This window comes from Podarcis bocagei, assembly GCF_964188305.1.
Source record: "Podarcis bocagei genome assembly, chromosome: 11".
Lineage (NCBI taxonomy): Eukaryota > Metazoa > Chordata > Lepidosauria > Squamata > Lacertidae > Podarcis > Podarcis bocagei.
The window spans coordinates 43,161,116-43,188,338 of NC_138136.1; the positions used below are offsets into that span (position 1 = coordinate 43,161,116).

General features: G+C 39.7%; 1 protein-coding gene across 5 annotated transcripts in view; it reads left to right on the forward strand.

The window, feature by feature from the left end:
- Nucleotides 1–27,223, forward strand: part of ARL15 (ARF like GTPase 15) — a 182,177-nt gene that overhangs the window by 40,558 nt on the left and 114,396 nt on the right. Inside the window, exon 2 of one of the 5 annotated variants that reach the window (XM_081213204.1) lies at nt 13,510–13,566. The exons of the other annotated variants lie outside the window; for them this stretch is intronic. Within the exon in view, the coding sequence (XP_081069330.1) occupies nt 13,510–13,566 (57 nt within the window). The remainder of the gene's footprint in view (nt 1–13,509; nt 13,567–27,223) is intronic. 5 annotated transcript variants of the gene reach the window in all.

Genomic DNA, 27,223 nt, shown 5'->3' on the forward strand with positions numbered 1-27,223 from the left:
CATCTTTTTCAAAATGGCAGATTCAGCCCGTTGCATGTTCAGCAGGACGTGGCTTTGGTAGACCTAACTCCATAGAATCAGGTTGCAATAATGCTAATGTTGGACATATCTAGTGATGGATGACCAACACTTTTAAAATGTTGGTTGCCTAGGCCATGTAAATTGCCTCATTTTTGTTTTAAAAAGCTGTCTAGAAAGCTTCGTGGATAAATCTGTGCTAGTAGTTGGGCTTCAAAATCAAGAAACTTATAATTGCATGAATGATTTACAGCTTCCAATATAAGTTTGTCTATAAAACTGTATTTAGCTATGTTTGTATCTAGAATAATTTAGAGAAGTGGCTTTCAAATGGTCTCCGAAGGGAATCCGAGGTTCCCTTGGAAACTGATCAAGTATTCTTCAGTAGGAATAATAGTAGTTGGTAACAGCAGCCAAGTATCCCTGAGACATTCCTTGGCTACTGCTGCCAATTTCCCCCTAAAATACTCAGTACAGTGGTGCCCCGCAAGACGAATGCCTCGCAAGATGGAAAACTCGCTAGACGAAAGAGTTTTCCGTTTTGGAGGTGCTTCGCAAAACGAATTTCCTATGGGCTTGCTTCGCAAGACGACAATGTCTTGCGAGTTCCTGCTGGTTTCCCCCCCCTTTTCTCCCCCCTTTTTCTAAGCCGCTAAGCCGCTTATCAGCTGATCCGATCAGCAGATAAGCCGCTAAAAGCCGCTAATAGCGCTAATCCGCTAATCCGTCAATGGGCTTGCTTCGCAAGACGAAAAAACCGCTAGACGAAGAGAATCACAGAACGGATTCTTTTCGTCTTGTGAGGCACCACTGTATTTGGGAAGTGTTGGATATATTATAGCATATAATCTCAGCTGGCAGATGATGGTGAGGGCCAGTGTGTCACCCTGTGTGTCACAGGGTACATCTACTTGTGACAGCAATGAAGTGATTTCTTCCCCAAATATTGCAGTTAGCTTTTGAAAGAAAACTCATATTGGTATGTGTGTGTTTATGTGTGCGTGTGGGGGGGATTTCACAAAGATTGTGACTGTAGAGCAGAGCTTTCCAAAGTGTGTGTCGTGATGTTAGTGTGTTGGCTGCAGGGTGTAGGTGTGTTATGCAGACGCTCCTTACACTCCTCCCTGGGCTAGAAAGGGGTTAGTCTAACCTCCAGTTTTCTAGTAAAACCGAATTACTGTGTCACGAAATGATGCATGTCTAAAACGTGTGTCACTGACATGAAAAGTTTGGAAAGCTCTGCTGCAGAGGGTGAACTTTAGCACTCGTCTCCTGGATGCTGCAATCCAGATACTCCCCCACCACTGGACCTGGCTTTTAATTGTTAAAAAGGACATGTTGTAAATGCTAATCATATTGTTAACATCAATTGGTAATTAGACCCTACAGTCGATCACTGTTTTGAGGTGGAGCACAAGGAAGAGAGAGATGCCTGAGTTCATGGCTAGTCTTGTATCCTTGTGGGGGCAGATGACAGGGCAAGTGTTGATTTTGTTCCCCTGGCTATGACGGATCACTCATCGTTGTGCCTGGGGTGAGTGCAGATTAGCCCTGGACTCCAGCTCTGTCACCATGGTGATGGTGACATCTACCTCATACTGCCATCAGATATGTTGATTTCACGGAAGAGGAAGCAAACAGCAAGATTAGAGTCATGGAGGAGAATCCCCTGAGCTCTAAAAGGCTTGAAGTTTTGGGAGGGGAAAAGGAGGCTGATGGAGAAGCCCCCCTCCCTACAGTCACTAATGTAAATTTGATTCCTAGTCAACCCTCAATAATGCAAGAACAAAAATATATCTCTAATAAAGCCATAAAACAGAGAAAAGTGGCAAATAAAAACCAGGCTTATGACTTGCTTTAGGCCAGGGGTCAGCAAACTTTTTCAGCAGGGGGCCAGACCACTGTCCCTCAGACCTTTTTTTGGGGGGGGGGCAGACTATGTTTTGGAAAAAAAAAATATGAACAAATTCCCAGGCCCCACAAATAACCCAAAGATGTATTTTAAATAAAAGCACACATTCTACTCATGTAAAAACACACTGATTTTTTAAAAAAGGCTTGAAGTTTTGGGAGGGGAATCTGCAGGCCGGATTTAGAAGGCAATTGGGCTGAATATGGCCCCCGGGCCTTAGTTTGCCTACCCATGCTTTAGGCAGTTGGCCCTGAAACTCTTGTTTTTTGTTTCTTTCTTAAATAGATCCTTCAAGCCTGAAATATTTGCTCTAGGATAGCCTTCCCCTTTGTAATCTGGTTAACATGGAAATGGTTCCATGAAAGTAGAAAGATTGAAAATAGTAAGGCATATTTATTAAATAACAGAAACTTTCTATCAAAATAACAACTCCTGAGAATAGGAAGAGTGGGAATGCCCTACAACAATGTAATTTTCAAAAACTTCTCACACGTGGCATACAGTGTGCAAAGATGCTGTTAATATGGCAGAATGACTATATTCAGTGTTGATCTTAGGTTGGTATTATAGAGTGATTTAACCACAATTCAACATTGTTGACAAAGTAAGACGAAGAACATTCTTAAGCTGCAAGTTGTGCTGATAAAAGGTGTGTGATAGGTCTAGAATGTTTTACATGCTCATACTCATGTACTATTCTTGTGATTCTATAATATGTCAACAGGTCACATGCCTGATAAAAGCTTCCCAGCTATCAAGTTTGGTCTTTTTGCAGGGCTCCTATGTATTTTAAAGCTTCAAAATAAATCTGCAGGCAAAGCTTTCTCCATCCTTGTTCAAATTCTTTAAAAGTACTGGTGATCTGCCTTGGGAGTGGTGGAGGGGTTGCAGCAAGCTTGCTACATGTTTGTAGTTAGGAAAATTGGACAACTGCAGATACACTTTTGATAGAGGGCTTTTCTGAAGAGGGCAGGAGATGGGAAAATGAGAGTAGCATAGTTTGGGGGTACTTTTGGATCCATCACTGTTGCTTGAGGCTCAGGTTGCCTTGGTGGCATGGAGTGCTTTCCATCAGCTTTGGCTGGTGGCCCAACTGCACCCTTATCTGGACAAAGATAACCTAACTTGTTGTCTGTGGTCTGGTAACCTTTAGGTTAGATTACCTTAACACACTGTATATGTGAGGCTGCCTCTGGTGACAGTTTAGAAATTTCAGCTGGTGCAGAATTTGGTGGGCAGTTTGCTTACCAGGGCCAGATGGTTTGGGCATACATCACTGTTTCTGGCCCAACTGTACTGGCTGCCAGTCAGTTTCTAGGCCTAATTCAAAGTACTGGTTTTGACCTGTAAAGCCTTAAACGACTCAGGGCAGCAATACCTCAAGGGTCCACCCTTCCCCATAAGAACCAAACTAGACCCTGCAATCATAAACAGACCCTTCTTTGTGTGCCCCCTCCACAAGAGGTTCGGAGGGTGGCAACACAAGAACAGGCCTTTGGTGTGGTGCCCCCCCCATTTGTGGAATGCTCTCCCTAAGGAGGCCCGTCTGGTGCCTTCATTGCATACCTTTAGGTGGCAGGTAAAAACATTTCTCAATTACCAGGCCTTTGACTGATTAAATAATCAATGTCCTTTTAAATATGTTTGTGGGGGGAGGGTTATTTGGTGTATGTTGTTTTGGTTATTTGGTGTGTTCATTTTGTAGTTCTGTGTTGTGAACTATCTTGTGATCTTCAGATGAAGGGTGGCATACCAATTTAATAAAATAATCATAATCATAAAACAGTATTGGATCATTATAATTTTTGTACACTGAGAACAAGAAAGTCCTGATTTGTAGACTGAGAGCACACCTCTTGAATATAAGGCCCAGATGCATGTTTAGAAATACATCAAATCAAGAGACAATTTGACATGTAAAAGGGTAGAGAAGGTCTTAATTCTGACAAACCATTTTTTATAAGTCCTTGATAAACATGACAGATATGAAGAAGCAGACTCAGCAACAGCTCAGAAAATAAGATTAAATAAATTCCATGTAGTATTCATTGAGTTTCTTTGCCCCCCTTCTTTTTCCTCAGCTCTTTTTATAGAAATGATTGGTTATGTCTGCTTCGCACTGTGGAGGCTGGAAGAGACATAATAATTTTCAGAGTATCATAAATAATTTTCTTTTTATGATAATGTTGATTGATTATCCTGTTTTGGATGTCAAGGAAGAGTTCCCTGGGAAGAGATATTGATGGTTAAACAACTCTTGAGAATTGTAGGTCTGTGAACTACAGTTCAGAGATTATTTTTTTTTGGGGGGAGGGGGTGGGAGAGCCATGACTGTTTAAAGTAGTTTGATAATGCTTTAAATTTATAGTGCAGATGAGGCTTGAGAGTGTGCTGCCTTGCCAAAGGACACCCGGTGAGCTCTCAGCTGGGGACCTCTGAGTCTCATTTGTGTTCAATATACTACTATACCAATTAACAGCTGGATTAGTTTACAGAGGATAATCAGGGTTCATTTGAAGCAGGCTGTATGTATGTTCAGTGCACCTTGGCAGTTGTCACTCTTCGTAACTCCAGCTTCTTCACATCTGTTGTTGACATGGATTATTGAGAGATCACCTGAACTGTGCAATTTTCATGCTTTCAGCATGGAGTTATATGATACCTAATTTGTTTCCAACACTTAGCAGTCCTTGGTCTCTATGCACTCACACATTTGGCTTCTGTGCCTATGCAGAGCAATGTTCAAAAACTTGTACAATCAAACCAGAAAGATATTTTTGGTGTAGAGGTCTGCCACAGAAGCTTGTGTGCATGCCTGTTAGGGCATGGCCAACATTTTCCTGATGGCTGCGCCTTGAGTTTTTGGTAATTTCCTGCCATTTCTGTATATCTGTGGTGTGTATTACAACACTTTAATCATATGTGCTATACAGTGGTACCTCAGGTTACATATGCTTCAGGTTACATACACTTCAGGTTACAGACTCCGCTAACCCAGAAATAGTACCTCGGGTTAAGAACTTTGCTTCAGGATGAGAACAGAAATCGTGCTCCGGTGGCGCAGCAGCAGTGGGAGGCCCCATTAGCTAAAGTGGTGCTTCAGGTTAAGAACAGTTTCAGGTTAAGAACGGACCTCCAGAACGAATTAAGTATGTAACGAGAGGTACCACTGTAATATGTTTTTGAGACCTGTCTGTTTTTTGTTTGTTTTTGGCTAAAGCCTGCATTCAGACTCTTCTACATCTTGCTGGAGGGAAGGTGGTAAAAGAGGATCATACTTCCACCTTTGTATTTCTTCTCATGCCTATGGCCATTTTAAGAAATGCTAAGGGTATGGGAGCAAATTCCCTATGATGGCCAGACACAATTGATACCTGTTTTCCCAGTGAAGAACTCTTGCCCACATTGCCAAAGTCAAATGCATACTGATACGAAAATACTGCTGCTACTTTATTACTGATATACCCCTGTGGCTGTTCTTAAATCAGTGCAGCCCTGTGTGATTAGGAATTGCAATAAAAAATCTTTATCTTTTATGCAAGTAAAATTAAATCAAAAGCTTACAGAAATACGTATGTATTGTATTTTTTTTGTTTTGTTTCTTTTTTTATAAGATATTTATTAAATTTTCAAAAAAGTTACAATAATAATAATAATAATAAAAAGAAAAAAGAGAATACAAAATACAAAAAAGTAAAAACAAATAAAAACAAATCAGTCTATCCATATCTTGTCTTTCATTCACTTGTTTCCCTGACCTCCTCACACCTCCCCTTTTTGTATTCCAGTTCAGTAAGTTAATTCAGCAAATCCTTTCCCTCTTTGTTTTTATCTTAGTCCTTTGTCTTAATATGTAATAACTGTATATTCTCATCTGTTAGCAGTCCATTTTTACATACTCCTTATAACATTGCTACTAAAAAACCCTTAGCTTCATTCCGACATCATTCTAACATTCATTAATTTTACAGTATTTCTGTAAATAGTCTTTAAATTTCTTCCAATCTTCTTCCACCAACTCTTCTCCCTGGTCTCGGATTCTGCCAGTCATTTCCGCCAGTTCCATATAGTCCATCACCATCATCTGCCATTCTTCCAGGGAGGGTAAATCTTGTGTCTTCCAGTACTTTGCAATAAGTATTCTTGCTGCTGTTGTGGCATACATAAAGAAAGTTCTATCCTTCTTTGGCACCAATTGGCTGACTATGCCCAAGAGAAAGGCCTCTGGTTTCTTCAGGAAGGTATATTTGAATACCTTTTTCATTTCATTATAGATAATCTCCCAGAAAGCCTTAATCCTTGGGCACGTCCACCAAAGGTGAAAGAATGTACCTTCAGTTTCTTTACATTTCCAACATTTATTATCGGGCAAATGATAGATTTTTGCAAGCTTGACTGGTGTCATTTTCATAATATTCTCTCTTAAGGCATTACATGCCGTAAACTTCATACCTGTGGTCCATAACTGTTCCCAGTCAGCCATCATTATGTTATGTCCAACATCTTGTGCCCATTTAATCATAGCCGATTTCACCGTTTCATCCTGAGTATTCCATTTCAACAGCAAGTTATACATCTTTGACAAAATCTTGGTTTTGGGTTCTAACAGTTCTGTTTCCAATTTTGATTTTTCCACCTGGAAGCCAATTTTCTTGTCCAAATTATATGCCTCCATTATCTGATAATAATGAAGCCAATCTCACACTTTATTTTTTAGTTTTTCAAAGCTCTGCAATTTCAATCTGTCTCCCTCTTGTTCCAAAATTTCCCAATATTTCGGCCATTTGGCCTCCATATTGAGCTTTTTCTGAGCCTTCGCTTCCATCGGTGACAACCACCTTGGGGTTTTATTTTCAAGTAAGTCCTTATATCTTATCCAGACATTAAACAAGGCTTTCCTGACAATATTATTTTTAAATGCTTTATGTACTTTGACCTTATCATACCACAAATATGCATGCCATCCAAATACATTATTAAAGCCTTCTAAATCCAAAATGTCTGTGTTTTCAAGAAGCAGCCATTCTTTCAGCCAGCAAAAAGCTGCTGATTCATAATAAAGTTTAAGGTCTGGCAGGGCAAATCCACCTCTTTCCTTTGCATCCGTTAGTATTTTAAATTTTATTCTAGGCTTCTTGCCCTGCCAGACAAATCTAGAAATATCTCTCTGCCACTTCTTGAAGCAATCCATTTTATCCAAAATTTGCAATGTTTGAAACAGAAACAACATTCTAGGCAATACATTCATTTTTATCGCAGCAATACGGCCTAGCAGTGAAAGCTTCAAATTTGACCAGATTTCTAAATCTTTTTTCACTTCAGTCCAGCATTTTTCATAATTGTCTTTAAATAGATTCCCATTTTTAGCTGTCATGTTAATCCCCAGGTATTTCACTTTCTTAACCACCGTTAAGCCTGTCTCATTCTGAAACCTCTCTCTCTCAATCACTGTTAAATTTTTCTCTAAGACCTTTGTTTTTAACTTATTCAGTTTAAATCCTGCAACCTGACCAAATTTGTTTTGTTTCTGTTTTTTAAAGTGGAGCTATTTTATAATGGGATACGTTGCAAGAGGAATCTTCAGGTTGGACTTTGGAACTTAAATATTACTGTTCTATAATGTTACTTATCTACTGTTGAATCAAGCATCGGCTTCAGTTCTGTGAAGTGATAACTTAGGTTTTATGTTTGCAGGGGAAACAGTCTCTCACTGGCTCCCTGTGGACACACATTGCTTATTTATTCCTGCATGATTTCTGAGAGCATTCCTTGGTGTGGATAGTTACAATATAGCATCATGACTTAGTTCCCTGTTGCTTGTTCCAAGGCTTTGATTAAGCATCAAATGAAGGTGCCTGGCAGTCTTGAATGTTTAACTTGAAACAACTTGTGAGTGCAAATGTTTTGTTTTCTCTTTCATGCTCACCATGTAAACTCCTTGCAGAAAACTGCAGTAAACTGTAAGTAAATGAAACTTAAAAATGGCCCACCATTGAAAACTTTAGCTGGTTATTGAACCTTTTCTTAAGAAATCCTAACTGACACACAGCACAATATTCCATTTCAAAGCCTGTCTTTTTGTTTTAAGTTTAGAGCATGCAAGTCCTAAAATATAAAATAAAATAAAAGTAACTATAATCAGGAAACAGGTCTCCTATTTCTAGGAGATCTGGTGTCTGAATGGTGCCAGGCCTGTGTAGACTTGTCATCTGTGAATCTTGTATTCCAGGAGAACCCCTCTGTTGTTTCTCAGTGGTAAATCTGCCACAGGTAGACTTGCCATCCAGACAACATATTTCCACCCTCCGCTGAAACTCTTGTTATTTTCTGGCTCTTTTCATTCCTTGTAATCCGTAATTAGTTGAACTGCTGCTATACACAGCCCCCCACCCAGGTAACTTTTAAAATATCATAAAGGTCATAAACCTCTAGCATTTTCTGCTGCTTTCCCCAGCAGCATAGCAAGCCTGGTGCAGACCAAAGTTGTTGAACATTTTTTTAGGTTAGGGTGGCCAGCTATGTTTTGCCACTCCTCCCCCTTTTTATAGTTTCTTATCATCACAAGAGATTTAGACTCTCCAGACTAGGACACATGGCCACACTTTGTTGGCTTTGTTCACATCATGGCAAGCCATGGTTAAGCAGATTGCTCCCACTTTGCTCCTCTTATGGAGCAAGTGGGAACAACAAAACACAATCCTTGGCTTAACATTATTACACCCCAAACTGGACTTTTGGTTTGTTTTTCTCCAAACAAGCCACAGTTGGTGAGCCATGAACAGACATTGGCCTTAGATTGTGGTTATTTTGGAGCCCAACAGAGTACAACACCTAGTTTGGATGTATGCCAAGGATTGTGTTTTGTTTCTTCCACCTGCTCTAGGGGAGAACTGGAGTCGGAGTAATCATGGTTAACCATTAACCATGGCTTGCCATGGCACGCAAACACACCCAATATTTTATGAATTACTATGGTTTTTCATTGAAACCTGTTGCAGTTCTTTGCTGTAGCCTGTGGCAAAGGGTACCTTTTAATTATTTACTGTTTCAGAAAACTTTAGAAATCTGTGTTGCATGTTCCAGTTACACATGTAAAAATACAGTATACATTTGGATGCTCCTTAATTATAATAGTGGGTAAAGGATTGCCCTGCTTACTTTTCATAACCATACATTTATCCTACCCTTTCTCAATTTTCTTATCATAGGCCCATAGGAATCTCTTGCAATAGTTTTGATAGTCTTCACTCACTTTCTTCATAACCTGCTTAAAATACACAAACATTAAAATATAAATATCCATGGCTAAAACTGCAATTCACACCCCCTTATCCACAGGAATACTTTTAGCAATAAGCATTTATTTGTATGGCTTTCAGACTACCTAAGATCTGTCCTCTGTTGGACACAGTAGATTGCTGTGGGTAATATCTCTAGAAAAGATAAGTGGCTCTTACCTAGGCTACAGTTGGAAGCTAGAGAACAGTCCATGCTGCCCTGAAAGTTGGTCTGTTCTGATAGGTGAGGCCTGTCCTACATATATAGTCTGCGGAGCTGAGGTTACCATATGAGGGACATTTAAAAATATATATTTCCACAGTATTTAATTGCTGATACGTCTAATTGTTTCACTGATAATACCTGTGCAAATTTTGCCAGCTTTCTTAATGTGTCTTTCCAAAACCATAAGCTGCAGTGGTTCAGCATACCATTGTGAAAATTGACCATAGCAAATCTGCCTGCTGAACAGTAAAAAAAGAATTTTTCTATGATGACTTCTCTTTGTTTCTTAATTAGGATTGTGATGCATAGTTCTCCCGCCACACACACACACACACACACTAGCTGTTTGCTATTGCCGTAGTTCACACTGAAAAAGCCCCCAGGGCTTTCTTATGCATTTTTACAGTATATGCATTGAGAGTGCAATCATTGAGTCAGCCCACCTATATAGTTAGATATTTCTAAGCCGTTTCAGCCACTGTGCTAATGGGTATAGCAGCCACTTGCTGCAGATAAATTGTTAAATGGGCCTGTTTACCCATTTCATAATCTATGTGAACAGTATATCTAAAGTATTTGAAGTGGAATCTGACCCTCTGTATCAAACCAATCTATTATTAACTGTGCTAAAGTAAGAGCAGATACTAAAAATACTGGTTCTTCATCAGTACTTAAGAATATTACTATTATTATTTATTTCATTAATGAATTACTTCCTATGGGACACCTCCAGGTGATTTGTAGTGCAATGTAAGGTACTTTCTGTTATGCGTAATGGTCCACTCTTCAGCCCAAAGGCTTAGTGGAGCAGATAACAATACAAATGCTTAGGATAGTAAAAACAGCATGATAAAAATGGAAAAGCAGCAAGATAAAATAGAAATGGCCCATGTCATACTGGATTATCTTTTTAGATCTAAATATACAGTATACCTTGGATATGAGGTCCAGACAGTGGTTTTTGCAAGTCCTACAGTTGCCAAGAGACATCTCCTCCACCCCCCACTACACTCGGGATTGTACATGACACAGGACATAGGCATGCCACACTTAGCTATTGATCTGTGAGCTATGTATGGAGAACGATGCTGTCTTGAGCAGGAAGGATTACAGATGACTGGATAGGACAGTAATGTCTCCTGAAAAGACCCCAAATGGAAGTAAAGGTGCCTGTTGACCAGAATTCAAGTGACTTTTCACTTTTGTTTATGTTTGTCAATTATATCACTCCTCGCAGAAGTGAACATTAGCATAGGATCAAAGTGACTTATTGAGATGGATCGGTGTTTCCAAACTCTTCTCCCCATGGATCACTTGAAAATTGCCAAGCGTCTTGGCAGACAATGATTTTTCTGCTTGTTTTAGCAGAAAAGATAGGATAGTGACCTATGTCAGATATGGAATACTTTCTATATAAGGCTGAATTCATTTCTGGAGGGAAGCAGCTTTAATAATTTTTTAGCTGTGTGGGTTTTTTTTTCATTTTTACAAAAATGCTGCTGAAAGCAATAAACTGCTCAGGACTCAGCTATACAGCTCCAAATAAAACGTTTTAAATGAGTTGCAAAGTGCAATATACAAATGTGACACTAGATGGCGACAGTGAGCTATGCAAAATTCAATGTACTTTTCAAAACCATTTTTTAAACAACAACATTTTCACAGCATTTTTAAATATGTGTAGATTCCACCTCAGTTTGTGTTAAGGAGTTACTATAGAGAAGCTACAGTCTTGCTTGTACTTGTTCTTTCAGCCCTCTTGTAAAACTAATTACAAACTTAACCTTTCCCTTTTGTATGTGATGGCTGAATATATTTATTACATTTTCTAGTCTTGTTATTCACAAGGGTGTTGTACAGATACACAGTAAGTTTTATATTTAAGTTACACTCCTTTTGTATTTATCTTGGTTTTGTTTGCAGCTGAAAAGCCTTATTATTGTAGCATTCGCTAAAGGTCAAAAGCAAATTAATTGTGTGCTGAATAAGAATTCAAACTGAAGTTACATAACCTTTGTTGTATGTGTTGGCTTCCCTACTAAAACAATGACTCTAAACTTCTTGTACTAAGCTTCATCATGTTGAAATTTAGCTGAAATTTCCTTGTACTGGAAAATTGAGGGCTGGGAGAAACCTCAGTATTGCATACACTTGCTACATTTTCTTTCTTAAAAGCTTGTTTAACAGAAATATGCACACCAAAAGCAAGTTGTTTTCTGTGACAGCAAACAATCCAACTAACTAAAGCAATTGCTAATAGTAGCCTTAGAACAACCTAATACAGTTACAATCTGGTTTTTTTTCATCCAAAATCAGATGCATGCTAGATACAAGTCTTTAAAGCTCAACTTTTAATTATATTTGGAAGACAGGAAAGTCATTGTCAGTACACAATATAATCTAAAAGTTTTATTTTAACTTATATTTTGTAACTTTGGTTTGTTAATTATATCTTATTTAATTACACACTATCAAAGATGATGTAAAAAACAAAAAAGTAATTAACATCGAAATATATAGACAGAGGGAGGTAAGCTAGTGTACCAGATAGGACTTTCCTGTCTTGCAAGTACAGTATAAGTTCAGCTTTATAGTTTTGCATCTAAACCATATATCTTATAGAAAAAAACAAACCCAGAGCATAACTGTCGGTGGGTGGTATTCAACTAAGTTTTATTCAGAATGGACCAGCTGAAATGGATGAACATGACTAAGGGTCATTAATTTCAGTAGGTTTACTCTGAGTAAAGATTAGTTGCATACAACCCATTGTTTTTTAGCTAGCCAGATTGTTGTCCCAGTTAACAGACAGCTTGTTTTGGTATGCATACAACTGAAAGAGATACTATTTATTGAATTCTTTTCAGCGCACAGGAACAGAAGAGAAGGTTAACTCCCTGCTGCAGAAGAGCTAACAATCTAAGTAGGGCTGCAACTTCAAAGGCACAAATTCATTCTGTAATCCTCTGCTCTTGTGTACCAATATATATTGCCCCTCCTCCTTGTCAACTGTCAGTCAGGCAAAATGGATCAAAATATGGTTCTTCCATGATCGATCAGGATAAAAAATGAACCACTCAATCAGGACCAAAAAGGAACCATTTTTGTGGCCTGCGATATCTCTCACATTTACTAAGGAAGCAATTAGTAGCACAAATCATGGAATCACCAACACACTGTGCAGGTTTAGTGTATTGTGTGCTGTGCCCACCTATCTGGCCTGCACTCATACATAAAATCTCAATGTAAAACTTTCAAACTGTGAAGGAGAATTTTATATTTTATATTTTTAAGACACCAAAGTTTTCTGCTGTCCTTGAAAGTGGGACATTTCTTAAAAACAGGTCTATCTTTAAGAAATACATGGTGTTGCCAAACCAGGTTATGAAAAAGAGAACTCATTTATGTCTTTCTGAAATATATTGTTTCATTCATATGACCACTTGAAGCAGAGCTCTAACAGGAATTGGGGGGGGGGTGAGGCCATATAAGCAAGGAATATAGTAGCCCCGTATAGGTCTGTGTTTGAGCTTCTGATCTAAGATTCCTTTCCTCCTTCTAGGCAACTTAATGGCATATGATGTCTGCATGTGTACATATATATGTTTTTTGTTTGGGACAAACTACTCACATAACACTTCTTGGAATGAACTGCTTTTATGAGCCTGCCTCAGTAGTGCTGTATGAAAAAATAATGTGGACAACTTATTTCTATGTCACTTTTTCGTATTTAGGTGCTCAGGGGTTCACTGCAAAATGTAATCATGAAAGCTAAAATATTTTTATGGGCACAAAACCCTGTGATGATAAATACAGTTTTAAACTAGAATAGGCACACACACCTTCTTTCAAAATATGGTGGTACAGTGGGAGGAACTGGAGCCTGTTATTCTGGCCAACCTTTGTGCACAGTTATTAAAAAATTCCTGCAGCCTCCCAAGATTAAACTTACGATGGGAAAAAACATGTGGCATAAACCTGTGTTTCAGAAGAAGAAAAGCACACTTTTATTTCTCATTTCTTCCCTTCCCCCAGCACTAATAATACTTGGTAATATTGTATTTCAATTTCTTTAGAAAATGTCTGGATGTATCCAGCTTTCATATGCTGTTTGTAGAGTTGGCATTTACACGGTAAGCAATATGCCATCTTTTGATGCAATGTATGCTCGAGTCTTGCAAAGTGAATTCTAGTATTTGTGCCTTAGATCCTCTGTTGTAGCTATTCTGTATTTCCAGCCAGTGTATTGTGCTTAAATTGTGTCCTGTAGAAGTTGGCTTCATGTGGTGAAGTGTTTGGCTTTATACATTTACACAAGTTCCTTAAGTTGTTGTTGTTGCTGTTGTTGTTGTTATTCCATCATTACTCATGTATATTCCTTTTTTGAGGATACAGATACTTCCAAGGCAATTCACAACATTTTGACTTTAAAGCTAGGAACATAAATTACACAGCTATAATAGAACCTATCTATAAATCATAGCAGTAATATCACACCCTACAAGCATTGAGCAAAAGGCAAACTAGTGCTGCCCCAGTTATAACCCAAGACATGTCCAAACACATCACAATATTTATAGCTCTGCCAAAAGCACTGATTGAATAGATCTTGCATGTGTTTGATGGGGTGGGGGGAATTATCTGTTGAGGGGACCAAATAGGGTTGCACTGCTTGTAGCAAGCATCCTCGCTTCTGATGACTACACCTGCAATAGGGCATTGTTAACTGAACTGAAAGCGCTGGAATGGAAATAGTGTTCCTAAGGTTTTATAGAGTCCTGGTTTTTTAAAGGTGAAAAGCAGCACTATGAATCATTCCTGGAAAGCTAAGTGGTTACCAGTAGAGCTCTTGTAATATTATTGAATTGTATTAGCACTGGATAAAAGCTGTACCACCTCAGTCTAAAACAACTGCAGTTTTGGACTGTCTTCCAGAGCCGGTCTATGTAAAGTGCCTTACCGTAGTGAAATCGGGCATTTTAAACAGTACCAATGTCCTTATTTTCTGGATGGGGGTACATTTTGGCATAGCACTTTCTATCAGAATCAAGCATCATCAACTATCTGCCACCACCATCAGCACCTGTATTTCTGGATTTCAGAAATACCTCCAAGCTGTGAACTTGTTGCTTTGGGGCAGTGTGTCTTCATCCAGGATAGAAATATCTACTTCTCCAATCACCATAAGCATCTCTGTCTTCTGTGTATTCAATATCAGCTGGCTCACCAACTATAGACAGACAACTGAATACTGATTCTTATATTACTATGCAGCATGGTTGTTGCTTTCACGTGAGAGGTCATGCATTTAAAATGGGGAGACCCAATGGCATGGGTATATCATACAATTACTTTTTAGGTATCATACTATTACTTTCTATGCCAACATTGCCAGCCTCCTGGAAGGTGAAGCACTGCTGTAGGAAGGAACTGTTCTTGGCCCATCCCATATTCTCTCCCTATTCCATATGTTATCCATTTAGTTTGGGACCCGTCACACATAAGCAGTCAGCTTTGAGACACTGCTGTGCATTGCCTTCACCAGGAGCACTTGTCCCAATTGTGGATGTGGATATTGCCTACACATGATGGTATGCACAAATGTAGTTTGGAAGCAATGTCCACATACTCCTTGTGATTGTTCAGTTTACCTTGGCAGTATTTAGTGCTTATGACCACAGTGCACATATATAATAAAGGAACATTACAGGAAGGAGGCAGCTTATTATAATAATAATAATAAATAATAATAAATTTTTATTTATACCCTGCCCTCCCTGGCCAGAACTGGGCTCAGGGCGGCTAACACCAGTAAAATTACAATAAAAACATAATGGGGGGGGGGAAACCAATTTAACATATGGGTTAAAATACAATTTAAAATGCTGCTTCATTTTAATAGTAGCCCATAGATCAAAACCATAAGGAGAGGGAAACATAAGGGTCAGACGGAGTCGAAACCAAAGGCCAGGTGGAACAGCTCTGTCTTGCAAGCCCTGCGGAAAGATGTCAAATCCCGCAGGGCCCTAGTCTCTTGTGACAGAGCGTTCCACCAAGTCAGGGCCAGTACTGAAAAGGTGCTGGCCCTAGCTGAGACCAATCTAACCACCTTGCGACTTGGACCTCCAAAGTGTTGTCATTTGTGGACCTTAAGGTCCTCCGCGGGGCATACCAGGAGAGGCAGTCCTGTAGGTACATGGGTCCTAGGCTGCATTGGGCTAATTTATTATTTATAATAATTATTATTTATACCCTGCCCATCTGGCTGAGTTTCCCCAGCCACTCTGGGCAGCTCCCAACAGAAGTAATGTGTCATAAACGGTGCAGACTCATATTCTGAGGAGGAAGAGTGTAATCCTAGATTGGGCAGATGTCCAGCAATTGTGTAGGCACAGGCACATTAAAGGATTACTCTAGATATTGCTGCATCTCAAATTGAGACATTGTACCTTTGTATAATAATTTTCAATGTAGATTCTCCTCCTTCCTTGAACTGTAGGCCTAAGAAGGTCAGCTTCCAACACAACTGGACATTTTGGATGCTATTGCAGGCTTATCTAATTTGGAAAACTTTAGAAATAATTTTAAAAAGATACTGCAGCTATTGACTTAAAGAACAGTTGTGGGTCCTTAATTGCACTCCAGAATCTGTCTGGTTCTATGGCAGTTTGGCAGAGGAATGCCATATCCTGTCCTCTTTATTGACTTGTCAGTTCATTTTGCTGCAGCTTTCAAACTTCTTTGGAAGTCTCCCTGCTAAATGCTAATCTAATTGGGCTGTGTTTGTCATCTAAGAATTGACAGGATTACAGCAGGGAGTTTTAAAGCCGTAAGGGAAGAGCAAGCCACCTGTGTGTGTTCTCTGCCAAAGGCTGGCCCAGTAACTGTCATGGGGAAAGTGATGAGGGAACATATGAGCAAAGAACTAATGGATGCTTAGGTGAAAGTGTGAATGTGTGCAGCCCTTTGTCTTGGCGGAGGGTGGTGTTTGTGCTCATTAAACAGCTGACATCTAGCATTGGAAGGAAGGGACTATAAATATATAATATGCACTATTAAGCCAATGACTGTCATTTTAGTATTGGTACTCTGTCCAAAAATTATATTAACTCCCCTCCCCCCTGTTGCAAACATGGGATATGGCCTGGTTTTATTTAACTCTTTTTGGTTTTTATTTTAAAATGTGCATTGGAAATGAAGAAATACATTTTTAAATCCTGTTTATGGAAAATGCAGAGTACATAATCTTTTTTTTTTTTTTTTTACTGAAAGGGGCTACAGTGGCACCTTATAGACTTTGCACATTGAAGAAAAAAATACATGAGCAAACAGATATTCACCAGAAATACGTTATAGCCAAGATTTAAAAAAACCCAGTATATTATTGCAGGAAAGCAGAACTATTTATTTTCAGCTTGCTATTAAGTATGGGCAGTTCCGGATTTATGTATAAGCTAAAGAAGCTATAGCTAAGGACCCACTCTCTTGCCCGCCCCCCAAAAAAATTAAAGGGGAAAAACCCGATGTACATTTCCAAAATATGAGATAAAAAACAAATAAGATGAAACTTACATACAGCACAGTGTTTTATGTTGTGTAGGCTCCTATGATGTAAGTAATGGGCCCCACCTGCTAGCCTGCTCCCTAAAATATCACTGGTTTGCTCATTTCTATATCCAGCCACTCCCACCTGAGGTAGAGCTGGAATTGTTGTGTATATGTATGAGGTTCTGACTGTGGGAGGGGGGAGGGAGAACAAGAAAGTGCTATATGCTTGCATGTCTCGTGAGTGTGGTATGTGTGTACGCCTTGTATATGTATAGTGTGCCTATGCACACTAGCCATGCCAGCCACTGGCAAGTGGCCATCACAGGGGTGGCATCTACTTTAGCATCCTGTTCTCACAGGATGGCCAACCACATGGCTGTGAGATGCCTGCAAGCGGGGCATGAGTGCCACAGCACTGTCCACCTGCAGCTCGCAGCCTCTGGTCAGTGATAGAATTATAATGCTTTCCTTCTAGATTCTGAGAACAGTGACAATCTACTGTAACCAACCTTGTGGATTTATTTCCCCACAACCACTGTTTCTGTGTACTGTCACACACTGTGGTGAACACAAAGACTGGCCTTCTATTATAAGTAACTTGAATTTTTATTATGAAAAGGTACTTCGTTGGTGAAATTATTCACTCATTATAAGCACTTAGCTTATAACAATATATACATATTTATGTAATCAAACAGACTAATATAAAAGTGGCACTAGCACAAAATTAGCAAAAGTCAGCTTAAAAGCCATAGAAAGCAGTACTTGTATAAAATCAATAAAGGCACTGAAAAAGCTACCACTATAAACAGAATAGTTCTAAATGTAGTGTCAGTCTTTTAAAGCCAATATAATGAAATGCTTTTGGAGTGAACTCATACAGTATGGAAAAGTCTGCATTTTGCTATTTTCCATTGCTTCCCATTGTGGGGGGAAAAGGAAAATAAAATTACAATTTATCATAGCTTTAAGGCTATATCCTGTGCACTCCTCCCTTTCCTATTGTGTGATGGACACAAGCAGGGGAAAAAAAACCCCAAATGCATAATAACAGAGGAAAATCATCTTTCATATTGCATTCCACCATCCATCTGTTCGGTCGTAGTTAGCCTTGGTGTACAATGATTTGGCTGGCGATAATAGGATTTTCTCCTGCACCCCAAATTCCTGTGGTTTAACCAATGCATTAAAATTACCTGTGAGAGATAGTAAATCCCAATGAATACAGTGAGAAACTTGATAAAATCCTGTTTCTGTGTAACTGATGTGTATGCTCAGTAACAATCATTTTGCCTGTCCTTGCCAGATAATAATCCACTTCCTCGTTCACAGCATTGTGTATATATGCTGGAGGCAAGGTAACATTGCAGATTCATTTTAGACCAGGAGTGCGGAACTCCCTTAGGCCTGAAGGTCACACTTCTGGGCAACTCTCTGAGGACCACACACCAAAGGCAAATGTGCACCCACTTTAAAATGTAATATAAATGTTACCTTTTAACAGTAGGTTAGCTTTTATAACTCTCTTGCACAGCTCTCTCTGCCCTCCATCCAGGCAAGCAGGAAGTGTTGCCAGAGGACATATTCCAGCTAGATAAAAACATTGAGGAGGGTGTGAAGCAGGGCCAGTGAGGGTTGTGGCCTGGGGAGGGTTTTTTTTTTTTTGCTTGGTAGAGTTAGCCAGATAAAGAGGTTTGGGGGACCACATTTGTTCCCAGCCCCTGTTTTAGACTCTTGTTTGAGGCTGAGGAAAAACCTTTTCTAAAAGTTATCTGAGGAACATATGGATGGACAAGGATTTGTAAATAGGTCTTTGGGTCTAAATGCAACTGATTGTCAACTTGATCATGAAGAACAGTGGTTGAACTCTTGTGTTCCCACAAAATCTTAGCAGAAGCTCCTGGGTGTTTTAAAGGCACATTCTCCAATGAATGAAACTTCTGCTTCAGTGACCTTCATCTGGTCTCAACTTAGCATACTCAGCTAAAGAGCTCTTTCGTTTTTCTCCTTCTGCCTGACAGTAGCAACTGCAGCATTAAGTGACAAGGAGAAATGCAGTGGCTCTTCATTTTGCTGTTGCTCAGTAGTCATAGTAATGGATGAATTGCCATTGCTTTGGTAAGTGAATGAGGTGATAACAAGGTTTTATTTTAAGTTTGTCTCTGATAAGCATAGGGGATGTAAGAGACTGACTAAAATAATCAAGGGCAGGCTAGGTTCTTCTTTCCTTTTCTTTGATGGAATCTCTACTTCATGTTTAGTATGGTAACACTGTTTGCATTTCTAATTAAAAGCTAAAAGTTTGCTTTCAGCGGGCTGAAGACTGTTTAAGCTCCGGGTGTGGTGCTATAAACTCCTGCCGTATGTATAATACTGGATTTTGATGTTGTTTTAATCCTTTCTAGGAACTTCAGGTGAAAGGCAAGTAAGAATTTATAAATAAAATAAAATCATGGGCCAACATAGCCATCTGTGTTTGGATTCTTTTTGAGTATGGTTAGACTTTCCTTGAAGGTGTGTCTGTGGGGGTTGCCAAGATGGGTTCTTATCCTTTAGAATTGTGTAAAAATGGGGGCCTGCTGCTGTCATATGTAGTTTGGGTCTAAAATGATTTCTTGTGTATGAAAACTATGAGGAACCTATGGTTATTAATGCTTCAATGTCTGCTTTTATTCTAACCACTAAAGTTGTAAAAAAGGAGCAGACATTTGTTTTAAAAGTTTATGCATTCAAAAGACAATCTGTTTCTTGCTTGGGGTGGAAATCCGCTTTGTGGGGTGTGAATGACAGGAAGCAAGTGCTGACTGGAGGCCTCCATCAGTAAGAAATAACTCTAGTAAAGAATATACAAAAATGGCTTAAACAGGACTGGACTCATTCTCTAAACAGGATGCAGATATAAATAATCCAATGCAAACTAAATTTGTAGGAACTTTCTCACGCACACCATAAATGTTCAAAGCATAATCCACACATCTTCCAGCTACAGTGGCTTCTCAATGCATGATAAGGAGCACTTACTAAGCATGTCAATTCATTGACTACATTACTGTAACCTAGTGTTTTCTTACGTGTATTATGAAATATGAAGACTTCAAGTGCTTCAAAACTGTTTGTAATGAGGTAACATTAGTGCAAACATTGCATGGTTCTTCAGTATGGTTCTTCATGGTTTTAACATACTAGTTTCATGGTATATAAAACTCCAGGAATGTTAACATGGAAGCAAAAGTCTCCCAGGATATACATCTATGTGCAGCAGTTATGTATGTTTCCAGTGTATATCAGGCCCGGTCCAAATCCCATTATCATCAGGGGCAGAGCCTCTGGTTTTAGGGTAACTGAAATGAACTCCAGGCTTCTGTCAACTGAATAGAATTGTTTAATGGTAATTTTGGTTTCATTGAAAGCACTTGGGTTTAGCCATATTTGCCAACACAATGTAATTCTGTAATTGAAACAAACTGAAAATTTACACCAGCTCAATCATACGGCATATAAGCACTTAAATTACTGCATTAAAAAGTTTGTGGAATGTGCTTATATTATGGTTTGCATTATAAAATTGCTTATAAAAAGCCATGCACTCAAAGGATTTTTGACATTTGTGTTTTAATTTTTTATAAAGCAGTTATCTATGTTTGTTTTTTATTAGGACAGAACATTCTTTTTAGATCTTGAGTCACTTCATGCACTTTTTTTTTACAGCATTGTTTCTTCAGCAGGGATTTTCAGCCTCTTCATATGCTAAGCCCTCTAGAGCTCCGGGAGTCCAAACTTGTTTGTTTGTACCGTGATAGGTATTTTGTCATGTTGATGCCAGCAGATCTAGTCACCAAGCCAGAAACAGGAACACCGAGTTTCTTTTTGTAAATGTAAAACAGTTATTATCATAGAAGAATTATGATTCTAGTGTTTTGCCTCTGCTTTAGTTTCTTCCAGATAGTTACAATCTTGTGCTCCTGGTGATTGCCATACACATACAATTCTCATCCCTCTTGCTATATTACTCGTATCAAGAGAAAATTAACTGTGATTGAAAGGGCTGGTTTATTCATCCCATTTAGTTAGATTTACTCAAACCAATATTTAATTGGTAAGGAAGAATATGCAGTACCTACATTCTAATGAAGAAAGAGAATGATGTATCTGCCTATTTTATAGGTGTCAAAATCTTTTTTACTTTGCGTATGTAATAGCAATGGATTGTATAGTGCAGGGATGTCCAACAGGTTGATCGGGATTGACTGGTCGTTTCCCAGGAGGTTCCAGTCGATCATTGTTGATCGAGCTTATTTTCCTTTGCTTTTGTCTAAGAGCATCTGGCTCCACCTCCTCGCTCCACCCTCCATTTTTGCATGATCGCTGGAACAGAAGACGAAGTTTTCACTGTGAGGCAGATGGTTTTCATAGTGTTCTTTTGATGAGCGACTAATCCCCTTTCCTTTTGCCAGAACCTCCCCCCCCCCAAACGGAACTTCCCTCCCTAAAAAAAGCTCAGCAACTTTCACCTGAACCGCCCCCAAAAAAATTTTTTCTGTGAGTAGATTGCAGTCTCTTGGGAGTTGGGCGTCCCTAGTATAGTGAAATAATGTACTTGAAATTAATTTAAAGCATAAGTTAATGGTAAGTAATGTGTTCAAGAACTGAATAATCTTAGGTGACTCAGTGCAGACATCATGGAACCAATTCTCATTCAATGGCTGGATGTTTCAGAGTGTCTCCATGGTTGTCTTCCCCCACTCTTCCATGGTTTGGGATAGCCATAGTTTGCTATGATATGGTGATATCGTGTCTGAATTGGGCATAGCTGCCTACAAACCAGGGACTGAAACCACACTTGGAAGTTCCTTGGTTGGTTTGGATTAAACTAAACTATGGTGAGTAGCAAACACAGTTTGTTGTGACATCTTGATTGGGCATTTATGATTATCTTAGACTGTGAAAGAAGGGGAAAGATTGCATGAACCGGAGGAGCAGCTGTAGTCAGGGATGCTGTAGTCATGGCTTTCGCGAATTTACAGGGGTTGGAGTGAATGCTCTTTGATGTCATTCCTTATTCTACAGTGCTCTCATTTTCCAAATAATAGTTGGGGGGGTTGGCTCTATGTAACCTGAATTCTTTTACAAAAAATAATAACTGTGCTTTGGACATACTCAATAGGTGTTTACGGGGAAGGGGAACTCATTTTGTGAATAACTTCAGAACAGTTCAGATTGTACACCACTACAAATCATTCTGCTGCAGTGTCCCTCCTGCCCAGTGGCTCGGCCATAGATGTTTGCATTTCTCATTTAAAACTTTCAGGGAAAAGAAGAAAGAGAACAATCTCCAGGAAGCAGCAAACAAAGCTGTAATTCTTCCTGTTTTAGAGCAGCAGGAAGGGCAATCTTCAAATAAACCTATTTTGAGAGCTGGGAGGTAGGCAAACCTCTCAGCATATCCTGGTTTTAATGGTCAAGTGACCTGCTTCCCAAGAGATCAAGCCTTGTAACTTCCCAGCATTCACCAAGATAGCAAATGGTTTGATTGTACATGATTATCCAATCAGAAGCCCTGCAGTTGCAGGTTGTAAGTTTAATATTTAATGCTACATTGTCTAATCAATGTGACCAAAGTTATAGTGAAGAATGAGTGATTGAGTAAAAAGGGCATTATCAGGAAGAAGCAAGGAAGGAAGGAAATAGATACAGTACTACTTTTCCTGGCTGTTGCTCTTTTTCTTTCCAGTAATTTGTAATGCTTTACGTTTTTCAGGTGTTAAAAAGGGTGGCACACATTTGTATATTATGTACTTTGTGCTTATTTTGTTGACCTTTGCCTTTGTTATATTTAAACATCATCGGCAACTGCGGTGGCCTGATGTAGTTGTCTCTGTGAACTGTGTCTCTTCTGTATAAGCTGCTTGGGCCTATGTGCACATTTTTGCTGCTTTAGGTAAGACCAATTGAGATCTTGATTAGAATAGCGGTGTGGAGGGAATGAAGCTAAAACAAAGGTGACAGCATATTTTTGCAGACCAGTGCAGGAGTGTGCCAGACTTCTGCTGACAGTTGCTCATTTTCTTCCCATTTCAGCTAGATTATAGCAATTCATAGTCTACGTCTTATGTGGGCCCACCAACATGGGTAGTAAAGTTAGTAGAGAATTTAGTGGAAAGGTCCAGCTCCTGACCCCATTACTGGTTGTAAAGTTCTCCTCATTTCTTGCTATCTGCTATCTGCCTTGCTCAAGATGAAGACTACAAGGACTGTCCTACTGCTCTTAATTGGTAACACTGAATTTTATTGATCTCATATGTTAGGGAACTTAGAATTGTTTTACAGCTAGATGGGCTGGAGCAGGCTTCATCAAACTCGGCCCTCCAGATGTTTTGAGACTACAATTCCCATCATCCCTGACCACTAGTCTTGCTAGCTAGGGATCATGGGAGTTGTAGGCCAAAAACATCTGGAAGGCCGAGTCTGCGGAAGCCTGGGCTGGAGAGAGTTAGGGGATTATATTATTTACACTGGTTGATTGTTTTGTGATTCCTACATATTATATCCAATTGCTTTGTTGCTTTAAATTCAATTCTTTGTAGATTGTTTTATTCTAAAATATTTTATCTTAAAGTATTTTATCTTTTCTTCTATTTCTATACATTTTATTTTCTGTGTAAGTTCTATAAACATTCATAATTCCATTTCATATCCTTTTCATAACATTTAATAATACTATTTAACCTTCTATATCAATAAATTGAGTGATTTGTTGCGGTTACAATCAGGAGTCTGTGTTGTTTTTGTTTTTGTTTTGCTGTGTAAGCTGTGCTTCATATTCCACTGGGTTGCTACTTAGCAAAATTCAAACCTTGGTTGGAATCCAGTGCATTGGCTAGGATTTGTTATGGTGTGCACTGATATTGATTGTATATCCACATTAATACAGGCATACAGCTCTGAGCTCCAAGGATTAAGGAAAGGTATAGATGTAACAAACTAAATTGAATTTATACAAATTCCAAGGTATTCTTTAATGATGAAAAATTGTAAAAAAAAGAGAGATCTAACCTCTGTCTCTAGATGTTGTGTGATTACATGGAAATAAGTCTGATTGAACTGAATCAAACTTTTATCCAAGTAAACATATTCAGGACATCAGCCTTATTTTCTGCTTACTGGGTGTGTTACAAATAAATATGTAATACATCACAATGCTGAGGAGTACTTTTTTCAAACTGCAGGAAAGAATGAACAAAGAAAGCAAGAACCTTAGGAATTATTTCCTTTGAAACGCTAACCGGAATCATGTAGACTCTAACTTTTAAAATTCAAGATGCAATTTATTTTGAAATGTCTATCCAACAGTATTGAGTTACCTTTTAGATTTTGTTCTCTCCTAACTCCATCTGAGGTGCTTTTTACTTGATAAGGGATTAACAACCTGAATTTCTGTCAGCAAGAGAGCACTTAAAATCTTGAAACAAGGCTAGTTGCACAGCTACTTACATTTTTTCAAAGTATGCATTGTACCACTAGAGGGTGCAATTTAATCTTTAATTAACTCAATGGCATGTGAATAACTTCTTGCCCAAACTGCAGTACAGTTAATTGGTGTAAACAGCTCATAATACTTTGACATTATGTGAAACATAGACGTTAGAGTATGTTCACCTGGAAAGTCCCCGATCTTCCTAAACATTACATGGATTACATGGATTGATATAGCATTGTAGGTTGCAATTGCATTCTTTTCCCCCCCTTTTCTTTAAATTATCCTTTTAAAACTGCAAGTGAAAGAAAATAAACAATTATGTAGCAGATACAAGATACTATAGGCTATGTGTAACCAACAAGCCTTTTAAGTAGAGATATATTATCAGATTCTGTCTCTATTGACTAGAAATTATTATTATTAATTTGATTTCTTGCCTGCCTTCACTGCAAGCTCCCACATTGGGTTACAATAATTTAATTTTTGTGTGTGTATATTTTAAATGTTTTTATTTTTAAATTGCTTTGGGGTGTTTTATAGGAAGCTATTCATAAATGAAATAAGACAGAATGCATGTACCGTATTTTTCGCCCTAAAGGACGCACCGGCCCATAGGACGCACCTAGATTTTTTTTGGGGGGGAATAAAGGGAAAAAAATTATTCCCCCCCCCAGGCGCGGGGCTGGGGCGCGGGAAGCCCGAGCTTCCCCCGACCGCAGCCCCCAGAATGGGAACCAGAGCCATGCCGAAGCTGCGCGCAGCTTCGGCATGGCTCTGGGAGCTTGCGGGGCTGGGGGAGGGGGGAGCCTTCCGCCAGCCTCCAAACCAGGTCGGGAGACAGCGGGATGGCGCGCTGCGCCTCCCCGCTGTCCCCCGAGTTTGCGGGGCTGGCGACGGGGAGGAGCAGGCTTCTCCCCCCCGCCAGCCTTCTAACCAAGTTGGGGGACAGCGGGAAAGGCGTGCTGCGCCTCTCCCGCTGTCCCCCGAGTTTGCGGGGCTGGCTACAGGGAGGAGAAGGTTTCTCTCCCCCACCAGCCTTCTAACCAAGTCGGGGGACAGCGGGATGGCGGCGTTCCGCCTCCCCGCTGTCCCCCGAGCTTGTGGGGCTGGCGGTGGGGCTCTCCTGAAGCCTGGAGAGCGAGAGGGGTCGGTGCGCACCGACCCCTCTCACTCTCCAGGCTTCAGCGAAAGCCTGCATTCGCCCCATAGGACGCACACACATTTCCCCTTCATTTTTGGAGGGGGAAAAGTGCGTCCTATAGGGTGAAAAATACGGTATATAAAACAGTTAGCCAGAGCCGCGAGAGGCATGTATGGAAATCACTTCTATGTGCTCTTGTGGAGGGGGTGGTGGCCAATTTTCTTCCTTTGCAGCAGCAGTCCTTGGGGGCACTGCGTTATAACGTGAAAGGGGGAATCACCATGGGTGCACAGTGATTTGGGCCCAGCCTTAGGAATTATTTGTTATTTATTTAAGTCATATACCGCCCTTCATCAAAAGATCTCAGAGTGGTTCACAAGATAAAAATACAAGATAAAAGCACAAATAAACAGTTAAGGCAGAAACAACAAAACAACCACCACCCTCTCACAAACACATTTTAAAGGCTGGAATATTAGTAAGCTAAAGGGCTTGGTTGAAGAGCTAGCAAATGATAAGGAGTTACATTGCTTTGCTAATGCAGCTGTGAAGCAGATTACTCTTGTTGGGAAAGGAAGAGAAGCAGAACCTGCTTCACAAACCTCCTTCAAGGTTTGTGAGTGAGAGTGACCATTGGTCCAGAAACTACATAAGATTCGAACCCTAAATTAACTGCCGCCTCTGAAGCACTGCTTCTTGCAACAACCAAGGGCACGAGGGGTGTGAGTGTATTTTCTCCTTGTTTATTTTCTTGTGGCAGCTGTGTCAGTCCTCCGTCTGAGACCTGGACTGGCAAAGTATCTAGCAGATCCTTAGCTGACCTCCCATGCCTCATTTGGGGGGCCTCTGCTGGCTACTGTGTGAAACACTGTTGGAAGTAGTATTTCTTCTACTTTCTGTTGTTGCAGAGTTTCCACTGGATCCTAGCTGGATTAAGGATTAGGGTTGTACCCTTCCCTCATTTTTTTAGATCGCACACACATGTTATGACAAGGGTAATATTTGAATAGACATTTTCCACTGTGGATTAGAACTGAGGACAACAAGTGTTGATTCTATGGCGAGTGTCACCTGCAGTTTTTTTAAATGCTCATATTAAAGATTATACAAAAGAAATCTGCTTGCTGTGTTATCAAGCTTATTAAATGGTGTCCCGTGTTTTTTTTTTAATGCAAAATGCAGGTAACTATGATGGATACATTTTTTTCTGTGCATCTGATGTAAAACATAGAGAGGAAAAAGGGGGGGGACTTTTCATCATATGGTGGGAATGAGAACAAGCTGAGAAGTATTGAATTAAAAGTAATGACTTAATGGACATTTTTGGGAATCAAGTTTCCACTAAATCCACTATTTAAAAAAAATAACTATTGATGTTAGGGACAGGTAGGAGTCGAAAGGGTGGGCAGAGGAGGCAGGAGGCCAGAAAGATGATCCAGTGGAAGGAGCCAGTGATTTGTCAGGTTCTGTATCGCCTATGAGGCAGGGGGAAGAGGAAGATTATGGGCAGTCAGAGATGGGGGAAAAGGAGAAGAAGTTGCAGGAAGGCACAGAGGTGGATGAGACAGTTGCAGAGGGAGAGACAGCCCCAGAGAGAGTTGGGCCACCCCCTACCCCAGTGTCT